This window comes from Tachyglossus aculeatus, chromosome 6 (genome assembly GCF_015852505.1).
Source record: "Tachyglossus aculeatus isolate mTacAcu1 chromosome 6, mTacAcu1.pri, whole genome shotgun sequence".
NCBI lineage: Eukaryota > Metazoa > Chordata > Mammalia > Monotremata > Tachyglossidae > Tachyglossus > Tachyglossus aculeatus.
Genome location: NC_052071.1, coordinates 38,220,305 through 38,237,905, shown reverse-complemented (window position 1 = coordinate 38,237,905; position 17,601 = coordinate 38,220,305). Strand labels below are relative to the sequence as shown.

The 17,601-nt window shown below is 56.5% G+C and overlaps 1 protein-coding gene across 2 annotated transcripts; it reads left to right on the top strand.

Moving 5' to 3' along the window:
* Window positions 1-814: 814 nt before the first annotated feature.
* On the top strand, window positions 815-17,128 carry PNCK (pregnancy up-regulated nonubiquitous CaM kinase). Of its 2 annotated transcripts, none has more exons than XM_038748520.1 (12): window positions 815-914; window positions 4,395-4,529; window positions 6,810-6,941; window positions 10,808-10,882; window positions 11,751-11,889; window positions 12,335-12,458; window positions 13,083-13,158; window positions 14,239-14,351; window positions 14,609-14,687; window positions 14,775-14,862; window positions 15,221-15,341; window positions 15,700-17,128. In XM_038748520.1, the coding sequence occupies exons 2-11, from the start codon at window positions 4,453-4,455 to the stop codon at window positions 15,317-15,319; spliced, it is 1,002 nt and encodes a 333-aa protein (XP_038604448.1). In that variant the 5' UTR covers window positions 815-914; window positions 4,395-4,452; the 3' UTR covers window positions 15,320-15,341; window positions 15,700-17,128. The 2 variants fall into 2 exon arrangements, with proteins under 2 accessions (XP_038604448.1, XP_038604447.1); XM_038748519.1 differs by having other exon boundaries at window positions 15,221-15,346.
* The last annotated feature ends 473 nt before the right edge of the window (window positions 17,129-17,601 follow it).

Sequence of the window (17,601 nt, the reverse complement as noted above, 5' to 3'; positions counted from 1 at the left end):
GCTCCCTCCTCCCTGCAGTCAGCCCACATCCTCCCCCATCCCATCTCCATCCCCTGAGAGAGGCAGGTGGCCCTCCCCAGGGAAGACCCTCCCAGTCCCCAGTCCCTGTGCCCATGGAGCTTGTGATGGCCCTGTGTCTGCATGCATGGCCAGAGTCCTGGCAACCCCTTGCCTAGCGGGGCACCCTGCTCCCTTGTCTCCCCCAACTCAGGACCCCCAGTTCTCCCAAATGCTTGCCCCAGGCCCCTGAGGGAAATGAGGGCAGGCAGGCTGGGGCAGATTGCATGATCAGCTGCTGGCCCTGACCTCCCCCTCTGGCAGCCCAGCTGGGACTTCCAGCTCCTCAGGCTGGAGGCCTTGGGGAGTTAGGCTGAGGGACAGGCCCCAGACACCTCCCCTGACTCCCCAGGGAGCAGGGCAGAGGTGCCTGTCCCCCTATAATGCAGAGGAGATTGGGGCAGGAGTCTCAGTGAGAATGGGATGAGGGTGGGATTTTACCCCATAGAGTCAGAAGGGGTGTCGCTTCAAGGGGAGTGGGAGGGGAGATCTCCCTATCGGGCAGTGGGACTGATCTGGGGGCTCCCCTGACCCTAATCCCTCTCCTTTCCCTTTCCACCCAGATAAGCAGCCCTGCGCCGGGCACCCCCTGGAGCAGGCCCCCCACTCAATGACCGTGGCGGGAGCTTCTCCCCAGAGAGAAATTCTGGATTTCCTTACAAGGTAAGGCACAGCTCCTTTAAGGGAGATTTATGAGGGGGTGGGAGGGAGGGACGAGGGAGGGCAGGGCGGCGGGGAGGGGGGCTCGCCTCTCGTAAACTGGAAGGGAAATGTAATGTTTTAAATAGCATGGACTCTTCTCAGCGAGGATCCGTGGAGTCCAGGGACTGAGCTTGGAGGAAACTTGCAGGGAGAAGGTAAGAGCTGGGCCCCGGGGAGGGGGATGGAGATGGGTGTCTGTAACCAGGACCCTCAGGCTCTCAAGCATCCTCAAGCCTTACCAGCTCCCCCGCCTAGACCGGATGCTCTGCAGGGGCTTCTGTCTCCCATTCCTTCGGGAACAAATAACAGACACACACAATCCTAGAGAAACACACCGGCAAACAACACACAGCCACAAAGGCATATACATCACACAAATGCCACCCCCCCTCCTCAGATAAGCACACAACCAACTACACAAGCGCATATAAATGCATACTACGTGACCTTTATTAAGCTCAGAAACGTTAAATGCAGACACATAAACACACACACACACAAACACGCACACCCCACAGACAGCCAGGCGCCAGCACATACTTAGAGGAACCCACTGACAACCACATAAACCGGCACAGATATACACAAGCACGGACATACACAAACACAAAAGGGGATTTGTGGGTTTCCAGAGCCCCCCATCAGGCACAGACACCCCCAGAGACGTGCACCCTCCCGCCCACCCTCACACAGAGCCAGACAGTCAGAGATAACTCAGAGATGCAGCCTCACAGCAGACACGGATCTGTCAATCTCCACCCTGCTCTGAAGCCCCATGCCAACCATCTCCTCCCTCCAGCAGACTCCCCGACTTCCCCCAGCAGCAGAGGACCTTGGAGGCTGCAGGGGAAGCAGGAATGAGGACAGACTAGGAATGCTAAGGGCTCATCTGCAATTGGGGGTGTAAAATCTCTTTCATCCACCATTCTGCAGGAAGGAGAGAAAGAGAGAGAGAGAGAGAGAGTTTGTCAGTGCGGGCATGCACGTGTGTATGCGCTATGAGGTGTGAGGGGCTGATCCCCCTTTTAGACTGTGAGCCTCCCCATTTTAGACTGTGAGCCCAATGTTGGGTAGGGACTGTCTCTATATGTTGCCAATTTGTACTTCCCAAGCGCTTAGTACAGTGCTCTGCACATAGTAAGAGCTCAATAAATACGATTGATGATGATGATGATGATCCCATGTCTCTCTCTGGGGGGTCTCTCTAGAGGATGAGTCCCCACTTCTTGTCTATGAGATGCCGGTACATTTCAGCTTGGGTCTCCATCACTGACAGGGTGGGTGGTGAACATTATGGGAGTCTCTCTCCTTCCCATCCCTTTTTCTCACTGTCACTCAGACGTATGGACACCCACACAAACACCCGCCTTCATACGGGCTCCCATTTGCCCAAGTGTCTGGATAGGCATCGCTCAGCCCAGCCCCTTCCCCGACCAAACCGGGCCCAGCCCCATCTTGGTTCCTCATTCCCTTCTCAAGGAGAGCAGGCTCAGGGCCTCCTTGCAGTCTAGTGGGAGGAAGAGGAGGGGAAAGGAACAGTTGGGGTGGGAGCAGCTCTGGGGAAGGGGAGGGAAATCCCCTAGGTGAACTACCCCCTGCCCTCAGAGGCCGGTGGTCAGACGCTGCTCTGCTGTCCAGGTTCTGACTGGGTGGTTGAGCTCTGGCTGGTCTCCCCAGTCTCACCTGCCATTGGAAATTTTTCTGTGGCTACCAGATCAGAGGGATGCCAGGTTGATGGAAGTGACCTCACCTGAGCCCTGTGGCAGGGACCCCTCCTCCCTCCTGGTGACAGGGCCTGTTCCAAACAATCGATCAATAGGATTTATTGAGAGAACTCTACTAATTCATTAATCAATGGTATTGATTGAGAGCTTACTATGTGCAGAGCAGTGTACTAAACACTTGGGTGAGTACAACCCAGCTCAGTGGAAAGAGCCCGGGCTTTGGAGTCAGGGGTCATGGGTTCAAATCCCGGCTCCGCCAACTGTCAGCTGTGTGACTTTGGGCAAGTCACTTCACTTCTCTGGGCCTCAGTTTCCTCATCTGTAAAATGGGGATTAAGACTGTGAGCCCCCCGTGGGACAACCTGATCACCTTGTAACCTCCCCAGCTCTTAGAACAGTGCTTTGCACATAATAAGTGCTTAACAAATACCATCATTATTATGATTATTATTACAACCAAGTAAAAAGACATGGACTCTGTCCTTGTGGAGCTTACAGTTGAATAGAGACAGAATATTCTGTGAGCTGCCCTTTTCCTTCTCCTCCCTCTCCTCCCTCCCCGTCCCCCTTTCCCCCACTCCTTCTCCCCACCTCCACAGGGCACTGGCAGGAGGGCGTCCCATCCCTGCAGATGATCTCAGAGCACTGCTTCCATTTTCTAGGAATGTTACAAGTTACTGTTGGAGACTCGTTTTTTATATAATATTTGCAGTCTGCCCAGAACATCTAAGAATGGTGGGGTGGAGATGGTGGGGGGAGGCGAAAGGGGGTGGTTTGCTCTGCCCTGCTCTCCCTCCCTCCTCAACAAGTCTCCCTAGAGGTTTCTGCCTCGGGTCAGGGCTACCCCCATTCCCATTCTCTGTTCCCCAGGCTTCTCTCAGTTTAGAGGCAGTGCCAGGCCTTCCTGCCTTCTCCATCCTGGGCTCCAGCTCCCTAGTTTCCTCCTCCGGTGGGTCTGCTCCCACCTTTCCCGCTCTCGGAGTCTCAGAGATGCCTCTCCAAGCGGTGGCACCATGCCCAGGAAATGGAGGGTATGGACTCCTCTTTGCCAGGACGTAAACCCCTCGAGGGCAGGGATTGCTTCCTTTGCTTCTGTTATATGTTCTCAAGCACCTGGAAAGTGGTCCGCACCCAGTAATTTGCTCAGCACCCAGTAATTTGCTCAGAAAACGAGGATGAAGAGGAGGAAGAGGAGGAGGAAGAGGAGGAGAAGCTTGGCAGAGTTTCTGCTGGGGTTGGGGTCAGAGCATTAGAAGTTTGCCTGGGGTGGGGGATGATAGAGCCTGCTGCAAGGGGCAGTGGAATATGGTCAGTCAGGGGAGCAGCTGGGCCTCCTGCAGCTACTGCCCCTGCTCAAGTTTGGGGTCAGATTGTAAGTGACCCCAAGACCCTTGCCTAGATGCCCCCTCTCCCCATTCTCCTCCTAGCCTCACCTCCCCACCATCCCCAGCTAACTCTGGCTCCTGCTGCCCGCTTAGGTTGGACATGGGGGTTTACTGGGGTTGTGGGGGGTAGAGGTTGAGGAAATCGAGATCACTGTGGGCACTTGGGCTTGGGGCAGAGCTGGGGCTGGGGCTCCCGGTTGAGGGCATGAAGAGGCCTGTTCCTCTCCAGGGAGGTCTGGCCAGCTGGCCGACTCTTCACCTCAGTTCCTTCCCCCACTTCACCAGCCCAGCCTGTCTCTTGTTCCCAGCCAGCTCCCCCGTGGCGGAGGGGATGGGGGGAGCAGAGGGGGAAGAGGAATGAGGGCGTTTCCTGCTGGAGCCTGGGAACAGGCTGACTCCTTGGACTGATCCCTCCCTTCCCAGCTCCCTCTCCACTCCCTCTGACCTGTCCTGCACCCTCCCTGCAGCTCTGTTTCCTCCCCACATCTCTGGTCTCACAGTCCTGTGCTCTTCCTTGCTCTTTTAGCCCCAGGCTTGCCCCCAGCTGGCCCCCAGCCCCAAGCTTCCAGTTAGCCCCGGTCACCATGCCGCTTGGGAAGGCTTGGAAGAAGAAGACAGAAGACATCACCAGCGTCTATCACATCAAGGAGAAGCTTGGGGCGTAAGTGGGGTGTGGGGAGGAAGGAGGAGGGACCGGTAGAGGAAGAAGGAGGCAGGGCTTTTGAGGTGGGGAGCAAGAAGGGGGGCTGGTGAGGGGAGTGTCCAGGAGAAGCAGCGTGGCTCAGTGGAAAGAGCCCGGGCTTTGGAGTCAGAGGTCATGGGTTTGTATCCTGGCTATGCCACATGTCTGCTGTGTGACCTTGGGCAACTCACTTAACTTCTCTGAGTCTCAGTTACCTCATCTGTAAAATGGGGATTGACTGTGAGCCCCACGTGGGACAACCTGATCACGTTATATTCCCCCAGCCCTAGAACAGTGCTTTGCACATAGTAACTGCTTAACAAACGCCATTATTATTATTATTATTAACTGAGGGACAGAAAGAAGACCTAGGAGTTTGGAGGCAAGGAGAGAAAGACCCAGTAGGAACTCAAGGATTGGGCCGGGGAGAAGGTGCCCAGTACCGGGCAGATGGGGCAGGGTGTATCTGGGGGATGGGGAGGGTTGAGCGGGTGGATGAATGTGGCATGGACACAAGGGATGCAGGGGATTGGGGACAGGGCCTCAGGGGAAGTGAGACCCTTGGAGAAGGGGGGAGAAGACACTGTCCCTGCCCCAGCCTGCCCCAGTGCCAAACATCTGATTCCTGTGTCACATGCAAACTAGCATGCCTGCACAGACATGCACATGGTATAGCCAGATCAGGCCCCATGGGCTGAGGCATGAAGGTGGGTGGGCGGGAATACAGGCTAACTCACCCTTCATCAGTGCCCTTCCTGGGCTGGCCTACCAACTTCTACTCAGGAATACCAAACCATGGAGGCTCAAACCTCCTCATGGACATGAGGGGATTCACCCAGACATCCAGGGTATGGCACCGAGCTCCTCCCTGGGTCCTCCCTCCCGCTGACCATCTCCCCAGTTCATTCATTCATTCATTCATTCACTTCCCTGCACTGCTCAGCAGGCTGCAGGGGGGAGGGGGGCGGGTTTCAGAGAGAGGGCAAGAGCTTGCAGACTTGCCCGTGGTAGAATAATTCCATGGCTCCAAAAAACTGGCCCCTGGCAGGCCCTGAATCTTGATTTGGGGAAGGAGGGCAGGGGCCGGTTTTTTGGAGCCATGGAATTATTCTACCACGGGCAAGTCTGCAAGCTCTTGCCCTCCCTCTGACCGCCCCCCTCTACCCCCTGCGCAGCCTGCTGAGCAGTGCAGGGCAGTGAATGAATGAACTGGGGAGATGGGCAGCGGGAGGGAGAACCCAGGGAGGAGCTCAGTGCCATACTCTGGATGTCTGGGTGAATCCCCTCATGTCCATGAGGAAGTTTGAGTCCATGGTTTGGTATTCCTGAGCAGAAGTTGGTAGGCCAGTCCAGGAAGGGCACTGATGAAGGGTGAGTTAGCCTGTATTTCCGCCCACCCACCTTCATGCCTCAGCCCATGGGGCCTGATTTGGCTATACCATGTGCATGTCTGTGCAGGCATGCTAGTTTGCATGTGATACAGGGGCTCATCTCTGCCTGCCCTGCTCACTGAGCAGAGAAGGCACTCCTGCCCGAGGCTGCCCAGCTGAACTAGCCTCCCAGTTCCCATCTGTCTGTGTGAGCTGGACACCTGGGTCCAAGTTGATCCAGGCCTGCCTATCCTTGTTCCTGGCCCGAGTCTGAGTCCTCCGGGCGTTGGCAGGCTGAGAGCGTATTCTCATGTCCACCTCCTCACGGGAGGGTCCACGTGTTTGCATGTAGGACCACCTGAAGGACTTAGGCCAACTTGGGGCCTCTCCAGAGGAGAGGATGGGTGTGATCCAGGACATCCTTTGCTTTCTGTGCCCAGCCTGGGATTACCTCGGGCCCTTGATCCGCCTGGGCCTGGGACCACATTTCATCTGACTGGGCCTGAAAAAAAGGTGGCCCGGTAGCATTTTTGGAGGGGGCCAGATGCTACTGCCTTCAGTGCTTAATAATAATATTTATTATTATTATTATTATTGTTGTATTAGTTCAGCACTTACTATGGAACAGATAGAAGATAATCAGTTTGGACAGAGTCCCTGCCTGCTGTGGGACTTCCAGTCTAGGTAGGAAGAACAGGTATTTCATCCCCATTTGAGGGAACTGAGGCACCAAGAAGTTCAGTGACTTTCCCAAGGTCACACAGCAGGCAAGTGGCGGAGGCAGGATTAGAACCCAGGTCCTCGGACTCCCAGGCATGAGTTCTTTCGGCTGGGCCATGCCTGGGGGAGGGGGGCCAGGCCAGCTGAGCAGGGCACCCTCTCTTGGCAGGGGGGCTTTCTCTGAAGTCGTGCTGGCCCAGGAGCGCAACTCGAAGCGGCTGGTGGCCCTCAAATGCATCCCTAAGAAGGCTCTGCGAGGCAAGGAGGCGGCTGTAGAGAACGAGATTACCGTCCTGAAGAAGTGAGTGTGGTGTGCTGAAATGGGGAAGGGGCACCAGGCTGAGGGGGGGTGGGCTGGGGTGAAGGCACCCTAGGAGACTGGGTTAGCTGGACTGAACTGGGGTTATAGAAACTGGACACAGGTCCAGCCCCCTGCATCCAAGCTGGCCTGGATCTCATCTTCAATGGAGAGTTGTGTACACAGTTGCTGTGTGCATAAGTTGTGTGCGTATATGTGTGTGCCACCTGCGGTGTGGGTACCCGCAGAGCAGTCGGTGGATCTGTGTCTGTTCCGAGGCACTTGGGAACACCTGCCAAGATACTGGTCCGGCGGGTGAGTGGGTGTTTGTATAAAGTCCGTCAGGGTGTGCGTGGGTGTGAGATTGTAGCCTGGCCGTTTGTGCCAGGGTGGATAGGGTCTGTGCAAGTGTTTCCATGGGATATGGGTGGGTCAGTGCATGGGCATTCCCAGTGCTGATGCCTCTTTGTTTGTTTTGACGTCTGTCTCCCCGCCTCTAGACTGTGAGCCCGTTGTGGGCAGGGATTGTCTCTGTTTGTTGCTGAATTGTACTTTCCAAACGCTTAGTACCGTGCTCTGCACACAGTAAGCGCTCAATCAATGCGACTGAATGAATGAATAATTCGAAGGTGTGTAGGCAGCCATCGAGGGGCACTGGGGGCATTCTGGAGCTGTGGTGGCCGTGTGTGTGTTTCCACATTCACGTCTTTGTGCTTGTGCACACATGATTGGGCTGGTGCACGTGCTCTTGTGTGTGTTTGGATATTTTTACAGTCCTCTAGTCTATAAACTCCTTCTCTAGACTGTAAGCTCCTTGTGGGTAAGGACCTCATTTACCAACTCTGTTGCATTGTACTCTCCAAGCACTTACTACAGCGCTGTACACACTATTAGCACTCAATAAATACCACTGGTTGGTTTTACGTGGGCTTAAATGGGGATACATGTGCGTGAGCCTGAATCCTTCTGGGCCAGGTCACAGGCAGGGAAGGAAAGAGGGAAAAAACTAGCTGCCAGTCTGTGTGCCCAGGCCCTTGGCATCCTCCAGCTCTGCTGCCCCGTGGCTGGCCCAGAGCCAGTTGATTCCCTGCCCCAACCCCCTCTTTCCAACCCTACTGGGGCTGAAGTCTGCTATGCTGCCATAGTTTCCTCCTTTCCTCTTCCCTCTTTTCTTCTTCCTCCCCCTCCCTTTTCTTCTCCCCCTCCCAAATCCTTCTCCATTCCCTCCTCCTCCTCCTTCTCTTCCTCCTTCTGTTCTTCCTCATCCTTCCTCCTATTTCCTCTTCCTTCTCCTCCTTCCTCCTCCTCTTCCTTGTCCTCTTCCTCCTTCTCATCCTCTGAGGCTCTGGCCCTGTCACTCCCTGATTTCCTCCCCCCCCCTCACCCTGGGGTGATCTCTCCAGCTTCTTTTTTAGGGGATTGGCGGAGGTTGGAGGAGATGGGCGTGTGACTCCCCGGGGCCCCTTCCCCCAGGGATCTGGATTTATTTCTAGCCAGAGTACAAACATTACCCTGGAGAGTCAATGTGGGCTGGCTGGCTGAGTAAGAGAGAAAGAGAGAGAGAGGGAGAAAGAGAGAGAGAGGGGGAGAGAGAGAGAGAGAGAGAGAGAGAGAGAGAGAGAGAGAGAGAGAGAGAGAGAGAATGTGTGTGTGTGTGTGTGTGTGTGTGTGTGTGTGTGTGTTTTGTGTCCTGGGCCCCAGCATACCTCATTCAGAATCTGGGCCGAGTATATGTGTGTGTGTGTGTGTGTGTGTGTGTGTGTGTGTGTGTGTGTGTGTGTGTGTGTGTGTGTGTGTGTGTGTGGTGTGTCCTGGGCCTCAGCATACCTCACTCCTAGAACCTGTGTGTGTGTGTGTGTGTGTGTTTGTGTGTGTGTTTGTGTGTTTCTGTGTGTGGTGTGTGTCCTGGGCCTCAGAATACCGCACTCCTAGAACGTGTGTGTGTGTGTGTGTGTGTGTGTGTATGTATGTTTCTGTGTGGTGTGTGTCCTGGGCCTCAGCATACCTCACTCCTAGAACGTGTGTGTGTGTGTGTGTGTGTGTGTGTGTGTGTGTGTGTATGTATGTTTCTGTGTGGTGTGTGTCCTGGGCCTCAGCATACCTCACTCCTAGAACGTGTGTGTGTGTGTGTGTGTGTGTGTGTGTGTGTGTGTGTGTGTATGCATGTTTCTGTGAGGTGTGTGTCCTGGGCCTCAGCATACCTCACTCCTAGAACCTGGGCGGGGGGGGGGGGTGGTGGTGGTGGTGTGTGTGTGTGTGGGTGTGGGTGTGGGTGGGTGTGTGTGTGTTTCCTGGGCCCCAGCATCCTATGCCATTCTTAGAAACTGGATCTGGCCAACTCCCACCTCGTTCTCTGCCCGCTCCTGCCCGCAGCTGCTATGGGCTGTGTGAGGCTCCCGACCTCACCGATCCCAACCAGGTCTCCGAAGCTGCTGGCCTCCTCCCCCTTCCTCTCACCTTCTCCGGCCCCCACCCCATCCTGCTGAAACCGCTCCTTCTCCCCTCATTCTCATCGGCTCCCCGCCTGCTGCCCCTACCCTTTCCTAAGCCCTTTTCCGTCAACCAGTCAATGGTATTTCTTGAGCGCTTCCTGTGTGCAGGCACTGTATTGAGCAACGGGGAGAGCACCGTACAAAACAGTAAGGCAGGATCAGATCCATGTCCCAAGCAGATCAAGGGAGTCCCCCATCGTTTGGATGGTATCTGTTAAGCACTTAAAACGTGGCAAGCACTGTATTAAGCACTGGGGTAGATCCAACATAATTGGGTTGGATGCAGTCCCTGCCCCATAAAGGGCTCACAGTCTTAATCCCTATTTTACAGGTGAGGTGATTTAAGAAGTGAAGTGATTTGCCCAAAGTGGCAGAGCCAGGATTAGAACCCAGATCCTCTATTCCCAGCCTGTGCTCTTTCCACTAGACCACACTGCTCCCATCCGTCAACTTCTTTGGCTGTCTTTTGGACCCAAGGTGGGAGAGACTTGGTCTTGCCATCGGACGAGGACTCCGAAATGGGTCCGGTTGGGGCCCCGGGGTGTTGGCCAGAGCCCCAGTAGGCCTCAGCCCCAGGTGCGTCCTGCGTGAGAGATCCGGGGCTCTCGTCTGCTCAGCCTCCAGCCTGCTGATTATTGATCAGAATCAATAAATATGAGCGAATGGATGAAGGAAAGAAAGTATAGGTGACAGAGAAGGGGTCCTGAGCGGTTAGGGAGGGCTAAGATAAGGAAGCGAGGGCTTAGTCAAGGAAGGATTTTGGGAGGACAGATGATTTTAGTAGAGCTTTGAAGATGGGGAGAGTGGAGGTCTGTTGGGTATTGTTGAGGACCTACCTCCTTCCCCTCCCCACAGCACCTGTATATCAATCGTATTTATTGAGTGCTTACTGTGTGCAGGGCACTGTACTAAGCGCTTGGGAAGTACAAGTTGGCAACATATAGAGACAGTCCCTACCCAACAGTGGGCTCACAGTCTAAACGACTGTAAAAGACTGTATATATGCTTGTACAGATTTATTACTCTATTTATTTTACTTGTACATATTTACTACTCTATTTATTTTGTTAATGATGTGCATCTAGCTTTATCTTTATTCTGATGACTTGACACCTGTCTACACGTTTTGTTTTGTTGTCCGTCTCCCCCTTCTAGACTGTGAGCCCGTTGATGGGTAGGGACCGTCTCTAAATGTTGCCAACTTGTCCTTCCCAAGCGCTTAGTATAGTGCTCTGCACACAGTAAGTGCTCAATAAGTATGATTGAATGAATGAATGAATGCTCCCCTCCCTTCCCCTCCCCTTCCTGCATCCCCCAGCCCCTTAGCCTGGCTTCTGCTTCCACTCCAGGCCAACAGCTCTTTTTCTGTCTTTTCAGGGTCAAACACAAGAACATTGTGGCCCTAGAGGACATCTATGAGAGCCCTACCCACCTGTACCTGGCCATGGAGCTGTGAGTGGGGCCCGGGGCGATGGGTTGGGGTAGGGAATAGCTTGGGGGTCGATCTGAGGGCACCACTGAGGCACAAATGGACCCTCTGGCAGGAGGGAAAAGAAGGAAGTAGAATCTCTGCCTGCCTAGGGCCTCCTTTTAGAGGTAGCCTGCCCTCTCTGCTGCCTGAAGACGTTGCTCTTCTCCTTGGAAAAACTGGAGTCCAGGAAGGGAAAATTGAGGCAGAGAATGAGAGAAATGGAGGAACCTTGGGAGGAAATGGGCTCCCTCAGCCAACTAGGGATGGAGTCAAGGACAAGTCCGGCTTATCCCTTCCCTCCCATCTCAAACAGGCCCTCACATGACACCTATTGCTAGGGTGACTAACCGACTGTCCCCAAACTCAGGAACCTTCCTGTGGGTGGGGAGTGGGACAGTTTTTCCTGTTCTGTCTGTGCCCCTTCATGACCCAGGCAGTGGGTGGAGAGGGGTGAGGCCAACGAGGAGGAAGAAGAGGGAGGAGGAGGAGGTTTTGGGGTGACCTCAGGGTGAGCGGGATAGTCCAGTCCATGGGCCCAGCTGGATGAGGAGGCAGGAGATGAGGGCAGCCAGGGCTGGAAGGAACACACACATTGGTCACTGGCCCAGGGCTCTTCAAACCCCCGGCCAGGAGAGCACCCAGAGAGGGATGGGGGACAGAGGAGGAAAGTAGGAAGGGGCACTCAAGGGAGAGGAAAAGGGTGGCAGGGAGTCATGAACCAAGGACCCTGAAGAGGAAATGCTGGAGGGAGGTGGTTTCCTAAAGAAGGGAAGGGGGACGTAACAGGGTGCTTTAGGGAGAGAAGGGCCTGAGTGGTGAGCAGTCCTCAGAGGCCCTCTTCTCGAGCAGTGTGACCGGGGGGGAGCTGTTTGACCGCATCATCGAGCGGGGCTACTACACGGAGAAGGACGCCAGTCAGCTGATCCGCCAGGTCCTGGATGCTGTCTCCTACCTGCATGAGCTGGGCATTGTCCATCGAGACCTCAAGGTGTGAAGGCAGGGGGAGATGGACAGATGGGCAGCCTGGCCATCGTGGCAGTGCTGCCCTCTCTGCCCTTGAGCACACAGGCAGCCTGGCTGCTGGGGCGAAACTGTTTCCTCTTCCCCCTCTGCCCTCTCCCCTCTGTCCCCTCTGCTCTCTCCACCCCGGGCTACATGGGCAGCTTGTCTGCTGGGAGAGGCACTGTCCCCTCTGCCCTCGCTGCCCCTGGGCACATAGGCAGCCTGGCCACTGCGGGAGTTACTGTCTCCTGCCTTTCTGCAAAAGATTTTGAAGGGGTCAGTATCCCGCTCCTGGAGTCATTGATCTTTGCCACCTCCTCCCCAGATTTCCCAAATCCATGTCACAGGGCAGTTATCCCTGGAGGTGGGAACTTCCCACCCCGAGGCACACTGCCCCCAGGGCCAGCCCTGCCCGCCTCTCCCCTCCACAGCCAGAGAACCTGCTGTACGCCACCCCCTTTGAGGACTCCAAGATCATGATCACTGATTTCGGCCTTTCCAAGATTGAGGATGGCAGTGTTATGGCCACAGCCTGCGGCACCCCTGGATACGTTGGTAAAGGGGATCCTCGGGGAGCGAATGGCGGGGGTGGGGCACCCTGTGGTCACGGGGGTCGGGGGGACAAGCCCTGGGCAGAATTAGGGAGGGGTTGGGCACAATGGAGTTAGGGTTGGAAGGAGGAAGTAGGAGGGAGTCAGAGGGAGGGAGGGTTCAGGAAGTGTTCTGAGAAGCAGAATAGAGGAAGGGAGCAGTGGCAATTAGGCATTGATTGCTTAACTGATTGATTGATAGGCAGTAGGGGGAAAGCCTTCTACAGAGGATTAGTGTGGCCTAGTATTAAAAACACAGGCCTCGGAGTCAGAGCTGGGATTAGAACCCAGGTCCTTTGACTTCCAGGCATGTTCTTTCCACTAGACCATGCTGCTGCTCAACCCTCGCAAGCCCCTCGACACCAACATCCACCCCCCCCAGCCAATTTTCATTTCCCTCTGGGGACGTGGGGGGTGCATGGAAGTAGGGGACTCTGCCATTTCTGTTGTCCATCCTCTGCTTAGCCCTGGTGGATTCCTTGAGGCCTCTGTGACTTCCCCTGGGGGTCCTTGTTGTAGAGCGCAGGAGAGTGGCAGGCCCTTTTCCCCCCTTCATCTTTCACACCCCCAACCTGTGTCCTCACTCCAGCCCCAGAGCTCCTGGAACAGAAGCCTTATGGGAAGGCAGTGGACGTGTGGGCACTGGGCGTTATCTCCTACATCCTGTAAGTGGCTGGCGCTCCCTCTGTTTCCCTGCCTGTTTATCTGGGAACACAGGGCCCTTCCTCTTCCTGGAGCATGGACCGAGCTTGCTTTGTTTCCCGCTTGACCCTACGGGGTCCTGCCCCTTGGCCGGCCGTGCCCAAAGCCAGCTGTTCCTCCTAGAGCCCTCCCCGTGACTTTTCTTGGGAGAGCTGAGGGGGCTGGCAGGGGATAAGCCTGAGGAGTCTCCCCAGTCTGTATCTCCCTGGGCATGCCCTCTCCCACGTCTGCTTGCATGCCCTGCTCTCCCCCGCCATCCCCCTCTTGGCCCAGTCAAGCTTGTGGTGCATCTCACAGTGGTGGCCTCTGGGAATGCCCCTGGGTCTCAAGGTCGCCGTAGGTCTTCCCTAGGCCTCCTTGTCTGCTCTGTCTCACCAACCTGTTCCCTCATTCCTTCATGTGTCCCCTCACTTCCCATGCCCTCTTTATCCCCTTGCCCCATCACACTCCCCATCACTATCTTAATAATAATAATAATGATGGCACTTATTAAGCGCTTACTATGTGCAAAGCACTGTTCTAAGTGCTGGGGAGGTAACAAGGTGATCAGGTTGTCCCACGGGGGGCTCTCAGTCTTAATCCCCATTTTACAGATGAGGGAACTGAGACCCAGAGAAGTTAAGTGACTTGCCCAAAGTCACACAGCTGACAAGTGGCGGAGCTGGGATTAGAACCCATGACCTCTGACTCCAAAGCCCGTGCTCTTTCCACTGAGCCATGCTGCTTTCTCTTGAGTCCATCCAGCCTCCGTTTCTCATGTCCCGCATCACCTCCTTTGCCAACCTCTCCTGTGGGTCTCCTGTGCCCCTGCTACCTCTGGGCCCTCCATTCCCCTGGCACCCACCTCCCTGAATGTGCCCTGACTCCTCCAATCTCCTCAGTCTCCACTTCCCACGGTGTGCCCCAGCCCCCTCACCCCCCAATCTCCCCAGCCTCCAGCTCTCATGGTGCGCCCTGGGCAACCCCCGAGTTCATCTTCCACTGATGCCCAAAAGCCTTTCACCACCAGCTTCCTGTGGCCCCTACCCATTCTGTGCCCACAGGCTCTGTGGGTACCCTCCCTTCTACGATGAGAACGACTCAGAGCTCTTCAGCCAGATCCTGAAAGCCGAGTATGAGTTTGATGCTCCTTATTGGGATGACATCTCCGAGTCGGGTGAGTAATGAGGCCCCCACCTGCTCCTCTCTGCCCATCCCACCAAGGAGGGAGAGACCAAAACTCCGCTTTCCCCCCACCAGCCCCCGAGGCAACCCCTCCTGCCCCGTCCCCCACCATCCATCCCCGGGTGACTAGGCCGCAGGTCCCAGGGAGGTGGGACTGACCAAGGCCCTGAGGACTGGGGTGGAGGTTCGCGTGTGGAGGAGGAGGAGGAGGAGGAACCTGAAGTCGGGGAATTCCTTCTGCGCCCTCAGCCAAAGACTTCATCCGTCACCTGCTGGAGAGGGACCCCGAGAAGAGGTTTACTTGTGAGCAAGCCCTGCAGCACCCCTGGTGAGACTCAGGCCCCTTGAATACCCTCCCTCCCTCCGCCCTCCCTCCTTCCCTCCCAGACCTTTCCTCCTTCCATCCCCTGCCCAGGATCTCCGGGGACACGGCTCTGGACAAGGACATTCATGGCTCAGTCAGCGAGCAGATCCAGAAGAACTTTGCTCGGAGCCAGTGGAAGGTGTGGTGGGAGACGGGGGCCTGGGAGGGTGGGCGGAATGGGCTGGGGAGGGCAGGTGGGCGCAGGGACTGAGGGGAAGGGCACTGTCTTCAGGCACCAGCCCCTCGGTCCCAGGCCGCCAGTGGGGAGGGTGGCGGCTGATGACACCCAGAGAGCTTGGGCATTGCCTGGCCCACAGCTGGGGCCGCCCCAGAGCTTGGCACCCTTACTTGGGAACCCCATCATCCTGGGGGAAGGGACTGGGCCCCGGCACCCAAGCAGGTATGCTTCCTGCGGCCAGCTAAGACCCCACCCCCTGACTCAAGCTAGGGTTGACATAGCCCTTCTCAATCGGTCCCCGCTCCATGTTTCCGTGCAGAGAGCATTCAATGCCACATCCTTCCTGCGGCACATCACCAAGATGGGGCACAGCGCCGAGGGCGAGGAACTGGCGGCTGAGGCCGCACCCCCAGAGTAGCCTGGGAAGGGGGACGGCTGAGGTGAGGTGAGCTGTCTGTGGGCACGGGGCTGAGTCACGCCCAGTTAGGGGGTATCCCTCTGCTCCTCTCGCCCCATTCCTCCTTTCTGGCAAAGCCAAAGGCCCCGGGGAGCTTGTAGGGCTACGGCCTGGCAGGCTTAACCTTCCCCTCCCCTTTGTGGCCCCTTTGCCCAGGAAGGGAAGTCCTGGCCAGTCTTTCCCCGGAGGGTGGTGGGATGTTTCTCTCTTAGACACTTGGCCAGGCCTCTGGCACTGCCCAAGCAGAATCTGTGCCAGCCAGAGCAGCACGGAGGGCTTGGAGGGAGTTGGGCTATTAAGGACCGACAAAGACCTGACTCTGCCCTCTGCTCCCTGGGCAGATTTCCGGTGTCTGCAGTCTCCACATCCATCGGATGGGCCAGTGCTGGAGGACTCGGCCCCGCCCATTCTCTCTGTCCTTGCATGAGCTCTTGGTGACACCTGTCTGCATGCAATGTGCAGCCATCAGCAGCCATTCTTTCCGCCCCTCCCCGCTCCCCTCTCACCCCTCCTTCCATCCAGCCGTCTCTCTCTCAATCTCTCCCCACGAGGGGCAGGCCCCGCGTCCCTTCCACCGTCACCTCCCAGCCCCCCGGGACTTTAGCTGGGTTCATGCACGGGCCCAGGCCTGGGGAGTGGTAACGGCCAGGCTGCCCGAGCCAGGCTGCTAAGGGATGGGAAGGGCAAGAGAGATTTTTCGGTCCGGGAGGGTGGGCAGAGCAGGTGGCAAGAAGAGCCAGAGGAAAGGGGCCCTGCTGCCCAGGGGAATCTGAATGGTGCCCTGTGCCAGCCCAATCTGGATGGACCTGCTCTGAGTCTGATCCTTCCCATGCTCTTCCCCCCTCCCCTTCTCCAGCAGGAGTGGCCCACCTGGGCATGGGGCTCTACCACCCTCTTGCTCACCTAGGAAGGAAAGGAGCTGGGGAGGGTTGCCCTGGCGAGCAGGTCCCTCTAAGGTGGACACCCAGAGCTGCGTGGGGGGCACCAAGGAATGAGACAGCTGGCCAGGACTCGGCTTGGCCAGGCCCTGAGGAGGCTCCAAGGAGGAGGAGGAGCTGAGGGAGCCAGAGGAAACCAGAGGAAGCCAGAGGGAACCAGAAACAGCCAAGGCAGCCAGGGAGACTGACTGCAGGCCTCAGGGAGACACGTGGGGACTGAGAGCTGACCGGGTTACAGAGTAGCAAGCAGAGGACTGTGGTTTGGAGAGGGGATGCTGGGAAGGGGAATGTGGCCTGAAGGGCTCTGCCTTTCACTTCCTCCTCTCCTGCCCCAAATCATCTCCCTTTGCCTTCCCTCCCCTTCCACAGTGACCCCAAGAGATGCCTTCATGGGCATAATTTCCCCTATCCTGTGATGAGTCCCAAGCCCTCAGGTCTGGGTGCTCCTATGGAGCCTCTGAAACAGGAGGAGAGGTTGGTTGGGGGTAGGGGGCTCACTGGCCCTCCAGGCCCCCTCTATTTCCCAATCAGGGCCAAAGGGAGAGGAAAGACCGCAAAGGAGACCTCCCCGGTGGAATCGGGAGGGGCGGGGAGTCCTTGGGGCCCTGGAGTGGGGCTTTCCCCACGGTGTGACAGTGTCCATATGCTTGTGACGTCGTGCAGGCCTGGAATGCTTTGTCGTGATGTGGAGTCTTCTTGGGAAAGTTTCAAAACCAAAAATGTGCAAGAGAAGTCTGTTCTGTGTCTGTGACCCCGTTAATGTCAACATCCCGCTCCCCCCTGCCCCGCCACCCTATTTTTCCTCCCAAGAATAAAGATGCAAATAACCCAATATAAGCAAAGCCTACTGCATCAGAGCATGGTGTTGGGGCCCTGCATGGGGCTGGGCTTCTGGTGAGCCCTGGCCAGCGGGTTTAGGGGTAGTAGGGGCAAGGAGGGGGGAGGAGGGCAGGGAGGGAGGGGCTTCCTTTAGCTTCCAGCCCCTCCAAATCCAGGAGCCAGCATAAGCTTCCAGGGCAGGGGGAGAGGGAGAGGGGGAGGCCTGTGGGCAGGCATGGAGAGTGTACAGGGAACCCCCAAAAGGCAGCCCACACCTGACCTCCCTCACACCCAGCTCAGCTTGGTCTCCTGACCAGGACTGTGGCAAATCCCTTTTGGCCGGGTCAGCCTTGAGTTTGCGGGGAGGGCAGGTGGTCCATGCTGGGAAAAGAACAGAGCCCAGCTTTTGTGGCATAACATTATAGCTGGGAGAGAAGGACTCCCTCCCCATGGAGCTTCCCCACGATATGACACACTCCACCCTTT